At 43.6% G+C, this 7760-nt stretch overlaps 1 protein-coding gene across 1 annotated transcript; it reads right to left on the bottom strand.

Moving 5' to 3' along the window:
- Nucleotides 1-320: 320 nt before the first annotated feature.
- LOC132603467 (uncharacterized) lies at nucleotides 321-5889 on the bottom strand. The gene is made up of 2 exons (XM_060316551.1): nucleotides 4413-5889; nucleotides 321-628 (listed from the first exon to the last, which is right to left on the bottom strand). Exons 1-2 carry the CDS (start codon nucleotides 5788-5790, stop codon nucleotides 600-602), a joined length of 1407 nt encoding a protein of 468 aa, XP_060172534.1. The 5' UTR covers nucleotides 5791-5889; the 3' UTR covers nucleotides 321-599.
- Nucleotides 5890-7760: the final 1871 nt, after the last annotated feature.

Here is a 7760-nt window from a genome sequence, read left to right as displayed (position 1 = left end):
TCCTCCAGCCTTTCAAATTTCAACTTTCTGTTAAGTGGTGAAATGCTTAAATACGACCCATAAACTGGTTTACGGACCGTAAACCTCGATCGTAAACTGCCATGTTCTTCAGCCAGCTTCTCTGTTTTGGACATGCTTAAAGACGACCACATAATACGGCTCGTAAACTAGTTCACGGCCCGTAAACTGTGGTTTACGACCACTGTTCACCCCGACTGGAATTCATTAAAGATCAAACTTTGAGTTATTAAAAGGGACCAACTGTCACGACCCGACTAGGGGCCGTGACGAGTACCCGATACTTGTACCGAGCACCCCTTAGCTATCTTATATAAACAGTGCCATATATTTTTTTTTTTTTTGGAACATAAACTGGCAAACATAGTTAATACTTTAGACAACAACATTATCATGCCAAACATCATAAATCTACTGCACCCGACTGACTGTACATATCTGTCTACGAGCCTCTAGACATAGTATACTTATACATAGAAAGGGCCGAGTACTATCGTGCCCGAATATACATATACAGAATAGTACCGCTGAGATAAAGCTCCGGAACAACTGGAGCACTGTGGGGTACTGCTGGTAAGCTCCTAAAGATCGCGTCCACCTGTCTGCTGACCTGCGTGGCATGAACGCAGCGCCCACAAGAAGGGACGTCAGTACGAATAGTGTACCGAGTATGTAAGACATGGAAGATAACACAAGCAATAACATAGTGTATGATGAATAACGTCATGGAGTCATAGGACATAGAAAATAGAACTATTATCATGTCATGTATTATCATATCGTATCGTATCGTATCATATCTTATCTTGTCTTGTCGTAGCATGTCGCGTTATAGTATATCGTGTCATAGCATAGCATGTTATGGCGTGTCGTATCATAGCATAGCGTGTCATAGCATGTCTTACCATAGCATAGCATGTCATAGCGTATCATATCATAGCATAGCTTGTCAAATCATGTCATGTCGTGGCATATCATAGCATATCATATCGTAGCATAGCATGTCATAGCATATCGTATCATAGCATGTCTGGTCTTGACATAGTAGGTCATATCATAGCGCCGAACAATGTCGGCTCACCCACATAGCGCCGATATGTACCGGCTCACCCATATATCCCGCGTCCGGGCACCCCGCGTCCGGGATGATAAACCAGCTGATCAGGTGGTAGTGAACATATTTCCCTCCCTTTCCCCCATATATCCTTTTCCCCCAGCCCAGGTTCATATACATAGCTTGTATACATATACATATCTTATATACATTTACTTATCTTATATACATATACGTACTTCATATACTTATATCTTTCTTATATACATATGCATGTTTCATATAATTATACATCATATAAGCACACGAGGGAGCCCAAGGAAAATCATATATCCATCGGAGTGACGTAAGGTCGGTGACCTCCGATTTAATTATGGAATGCTAATTATAGTTTTGTCTCACCTTGGAAGAACGAGTATCTTAAGGTAGGACTAACAACGGAGAATAATAGTAAAGTAGACGTAAAATAGGATCGGGGCATCATCGATGTAATTTCACAGGCTTTGAAATCCTTTAGAAAATAAAGTCGTAGCTTGGAGATATAAATAAGTTTCAAAATTTAATTTAACACTTTCATGTTTGCGTAAGATACTTAGCTTAGTCGTCTTAGTCATAGAGTCGTTCCGGTAGTACGTATCATAGGCGTTCCTTTTTTTTTTCTAACGTCATGGTCATTATTATCATCCTGGGGGCATCCTCGTTAGGGGAATCATAGTACTTACCATTTGGTAACAAGATCGGGATCAAAGGTCCCCTTCGGATTCACTTTAAGTACATCCACTAAGACTTTTAGGAAAGTCCGGGAGTAACGGGCCCACCTCGGGCCGGATGAGGTAGCGTGTACTATTTACATGTATTACATGTCATGTCATTACTTGTGGGGGTTCTAGGGTGATCGGGTCCCATTTACGCAAGTTATAGAGGTCTAGGAGGTCTTCCTATCATTTTACGCACTTTCTACTTCAATTCCATTGAATGAAAAGTTGAAAACTTTAGGTGCGGATTCCGGGGATTAGGGTTGTCCCCGAGGCTTGTACCCGACTTATTATATCTAGGACATGCCATACAAAGAAGGGTGAAGCCTTACATACCTTTTTCCGCTCCTTTAGCTACTCCAATTTCGCGTCACAAGGTCGTCAAAATCTGCAATTTGGTCAAGTTTACCAAAACTTTCATTAGTACACTTTGAGTTAGAATCTTAAGGAAGGACTTTGCTACCGAAATTTCGGCAGCATTTCCTCTGTAAATATACCATCCTCGACATTCAATTTCATCAAATTTTCATCAAACACCACTCGGGAATTCAAACCCGGCCAAACGGTTAACAAAATTCGACAATCACACTAGCGCTTCACATATTCCAATTCAGGCACATAATATCAATTTGCCACTTTCTTCAAAGCCATACAACTTCAATGAGTACAATATCAACCTTATAATATACATTCCGACAATCCCATACTAACGTCATTGTCATTCATACATACAAAGAGACATCATATTCCATTCATATAACTCCTAAACAAGTCTCTAATTGCAACAACTTCACAAAAATTATTAAGCATTCGTTAGCGACAAGGATCCACAACCCAACAATCAAGCTACTAATAACATTAATTCACTCTTTCTCTACACAACAACAACACACACACACGGTCACCACACACACTACACCACACGGCTTCAACCTCATGCACACACAACTACAATCTCTCCAAAATCATTCAACTTCCACTTTTCACATAACATTCCCAAAATAATAACCAAAAACTAATCCAATTAATTGAAGCATGGTTCCTATACCTATGTAGAGGTACACGGCCACATACTATTTCCCTCTACTTCATGAGTTTCATCCATTTTGGCATACAACAACACATATAAACCTTCATAACACACAAAACAAGATTAAAAACTCACCTTTCTTCTTCAACTCCTCAACTTGCTTAATTCTTGGAAACTTGGAGGATCTTGAATCTTTCTTGCTCCAAAGACTACTCCACCTTGTTAAGCACTCTTTGCTTGGTAGGAAATGATTTTTAGGGGAATTTTATCAATTTTTCTTGGAAAATTTATCTATGGCCGAAACCTAGCTTGGTTTTTCTCCTTCAAGTTTCTTCTTGAACTTTCTTAAGTTATGGAGGAAAATGAGGATAACCATCTTATTTATCCATGTATTTTAATTTCCCATGGGCTTTGGGCCATGAACATGGCCGGTTGGGCTCTCTTCTTTGGATTAAAATTTCAAGCCCAACTTTATTTTGGGCTAGCTCTTGAAATTAATGAAACACATTTTTTTTTTCCAACTTCCAATTTTGCCCTTCGTCTTCCTTCATATTTTCACGAGTCATGTCGTGGATTCCCCTTATGCTCTTGACCTCTCTCATTATTTCCACTTCTAGACTCTTCATAAATAACTCAAATGCCAAACACAATAAAATGTAGCCTTGCTTGTCGTCTTCCCGCGATTGTCTTGAATTATCCAATTGCATAAAACGCGGGGTATAACATCCTCCCCCGCTTTAGAACATTCGTCCTCGAATGTTGAACTGGCCTCATAGCATAGTATTATACTTCGGGGAGGTCTCCTTCGCAGATGCCTCGTGTCACTTAGCATGTCCATCTTAGAAGCTTAGGTTGCCCTCTTTGCGATCTTCGCAGTTGTGCTTCTTCCTTCGTGACGTCTACTGTGTCAATTCCCTCACTAGAAATATTCCCGTATATTACCATATTAGGGATTCCTTGCCTTAGCTAATGTGGGCTCAATATCGGTCTCACCCTGTGACCTCTGTACTTTCCTCCTTTATTCCCAAAGCTTCCTGTTATCATGGCTCCCCTTTTCTTCTGTTATCTTAGTTCGTCTCGGCCTATATGACCCATGTGGGGTTTCTAACCACTTTCCACACCCCTAATTTAATCTGGGTGACTTACTTTTTCACTCGTCTCTTATTTCCACATTTACGAAATTCTCAGCATATTTCCCAGGGGGTCACCCATCATGGAATTACTCCCACCTGAGCACGCTTAACCTTGAAACTTTGATGCATTTCAGCGTTTCAGTGTTAGTATTTTTACTTCCGCTTCCCCGTACTACCTCTAGCACCTAATATGGGGTAAGTTGGGGTCTCGACAATGTTCAAACGCACTTGTAGCGCGTGTTTCCCTTTTAATGACTATTTTAGCCTTCGAGGTCACTACTATTCACTTTTTACCTGCGTGGGTGGCTATTCTCCGCTCTAATTTCCAAATTCCTAGTATGTTCGGCAATACAAAGGCAGGGTAGGATAAGATAGAATTCGAATCAATTAATGCACATATTATAGAAAATGCCGAAAAGTACCTGTGGCCGCGTCCGCGGGAGGCTCAGGGTCCTGTCGTCCTGTCAGTGCATATATACGGTGTGGAGGACCGGCTAAACTAGGTGCCCCTCCTCTACCTCGGCCGCGGCCCGTTGGGGCCTGAGAAATCTGTCCACGAGGGCGCACGGTTGACGATGAACCGATCGCTGATCCGGCTGGCTGAGTTCTGCCCCCCTCATTCCGTAGCGGACAATCTCGCATCAAATGGTCGGCCCGTCCACAAGCATAGCACGCACCTGTATCCCGGTAACACTGTCCTGAGTGTGGCCTGCCACACCGAGTACACCGTGGCGGGGGTGGCATCATTCTACTGGAATCATCTCTATACTGGTATCCCGGAGCTCTGGTGCTCTGCCCTGCCCCCGAATCCGCAGGACGGTCAAATCCCCTATCTGCAACTCGAGGAGGTGCACTGGCTACCGGCTGGTCTGAGTACCCGAATTGCCCCTGTGTCTGTCCCCCTCTATACTCACTTCTGGTCCTGGAAAACCTGCCTCTCTTTCGGGAACCCCTGTCTGGATAGCGCTCTTCTCTCCGCGGCTGATATTGCTCCTCCAGATTTTGGGCGTGGGCCTGGATACGGGTAATAGTCATCCCGTCCTGGAGTGAGGCCGTCAAGCATTCTTTAACCAAATGTGGCCCTAGCCCACTCACGAAACGGTGCACATGATCTCCCCTATCTGCTATCATAGCTGGGGCATATCTGGCCAGTGAGTTGAAACGAAGACTGTATTCCCGAACACTCATATTTCCCTGTCTAAGGTTCAGGAACATATCGGCTCGAGCCCGTCGAACCTCTGGCGGTAGGAAATGTCGTAGGAAAGCCTCAGTGAACTCCTGCCAAACCGGAGGGGGTGCATTTGCTCCCCTCGAGGATATCCAACTGCTGTACCATAGGACTGCCACATCCCGCAGCCTGTATGAAGCCAACTCTACGGACTCTGTGTCAGAAGCATGTATAATCCTCAGAGTCCGCAGCATCTCATCTATAAAGTTCTGCGGGTCCTCCTCTGGCTTTGATCCATAAAACTCTGGAGGCCTCAAAGTGATAAAGTCGCGAGCCCTTGCGCTTACCGCCCTGTCTCCCGGGTCCACATCTTGTCGCTGAGCCTGTGCGGCAACTAACTGGGTCAATAGCTGGATGGCCTCTGCCATCTGCTGGCCCGGAGCTGCTGGTGGTGGGACTGGAGCTGGAGCTCTTCCCTGCTCTGCCGGTGCAGGGGGGATAGGAGCAGTCTGAGGGGGAGCTGCATTATGAGATTCTTCTTCTTCTAGCTCCCGTTCAACTCTGCTGGCCGCCACTCTCTTGGCTTTCTCGGCCATCGTAGCCTTTTTCTTCGGCGGCATTACTGAAACCATAACGTAGGATTAGGAAAGGAATGTGGAAGCCTGGTAGCATAGCTCTATCGCACGATCTTAGAATGCAAAGAAGGTCACATTTCCTAAATGCCCTGTAGCCTCCCGTCTATAAGTGTGGCGCGCTACACACCCATAAACAAGACTCTACTGGACACGGCTCGTAGACATACCCCTAGGACCGAACTGCTCTGATACCACTTCTGTCACGACCCGACTAGGGGCCGTGACGAGTACCCGATACTTGTACCGAGCACCCCTTAGCTATCTTATATAAACAGTGCCATATATTTTTTTTTTTTTTGGAACATAAACTGGCAAACATAGTTAATACTTTAGACAACAACATTATCATGCCAAACATCATAAATCTACTGCACCCGACTGACTGTACATATCTGTCTACGAGCCTCTAGACATAGTATACTTATACATAGAAAGGGCCGAGTACTATCGTGCCCGAATATACATATACAGAATAGTACCGCTGAGATAAAGCTCCGGAACAACTGGAGCACTGTGGGGTACTGCTGGTAAGCTCCTAAAGATCGCGTCCACCTGTCTGCTGACCTGCGTGGCATGAACGCAGCGCCCACAAGAAGGGACGTCAGTACGAATAGTGTACCGAGTATGTAAGACATGGAAGATAACACAAGCAATAACATAGTGTATGATGAATAACGTCATGGAGTCATAGGACATAGAAAATAGAACTATTATCATGTCATGTATTATCATATCGTATCGTATCGTATCATATCTTATCTTGTCTTGTCGTAGCATGTCGCGTTATAGTATATCGTGTCATAGCATAGCATGTTATGGCGTGTCGTATCATAGCATAGCGTGTCATAGCATGTCTTACCATAGCATAGCATGTCATAGCGTATCATATCATAGCATAGCTTGTCAAATCATGTCATGTCGTGGCATATCATAGCATATCATATCGTAGCATAGCATGTCATAGCATATCGTATCATAGCATGTCTGGTCTTGACATAGTAGGTCATATCATAGCGCCGAACAATGTCGGCTCACCCACATAGCGCCGATATGTACCGGCTCACCCATATATCCCGCGTCCGGGCACCCCGCGTCCGGGATGATAAACCAGCTGATCAGGTGGTAGTGAACATATTTCCCTCCCTTTCCCCCATATATCCTTTTCCCCCAGCCCAGGTTCATATACATAGCTTGTATACATATACATATCTTATATACATTTACTTATCTTATATACATATACGTACTTCATATACTTATATCTTTCTTATATACATATGCATGTTTCATATAATTATACATCATATAAGCACACGAGGGAGCCCAAGGAAAATCATATATCCATCGGAGTGACGTAAGGTCGGTGACCTCCGATTTAATTATGGAATGCTAATTATAGTTTTGTCTCACCTTGGAAGAACGAGTATCTTAAGGTAGGACTAACAACGGAGAATAATAGTAAAGTAGACGTAAAATAGGATCGGGGCATCATCGATGTAATTTCACAGGCTTTGAAATCCTTTAGAAAATAAAGTCGTAGCTTGGAGATATAAATAAGTTTCAAAATTTAATTTAACACTTTCATGTTTGCGTAAGATACTTAGCTTAGTCGTCTTAGTCATAGAGTCGTTCCGGTAGTACGTATCATAGGCGTTCCTTTTTTTTTTCTAACGTCATGGTCATTATTATCATCCTGGGGGCATCCTCGTTAGGGGAATCATAGTACTTACCATTTGGTAACAAGATCGGGATCAAAGGTCCCCTTCGGATTCACTTTAAGTACATCCACTAAGACTTTTAGGAAAGTCCGGGAGTAACGGGCCCACCTCGGGCCGGATGAGGTAGCGTGTACTATTTACATGTATTACATGTCATGTCATTACTTGTGGGGGTTCTAGGGTGATCGGGTCCCATTTACGCAAGTTATAGAGGTCTAGGAGGTCTTCCTATCATTTTACGCACTTTCT

Source organism: Lycium barbarum, chromosome 7 (genome assembly GCF_019175385.1).
Source record: "Lycium barbarum isolate Lr01 chromosome 7, ASM1917538v2, whole genome shotgun sequence".
NCBI classification, from domain to species: domain Eukaryota; kingdom Viridiplantae; phylum Streptophyta; class Magnoliopsida; order Solanales; family Solanaceae; genus Lycium; species Lycium barbarum.
The sequence above is the reverse complement of the archived record's forward strand: the minus strand, read 5'-3'. Positions and strand labels throughout refer to the sequence as shown.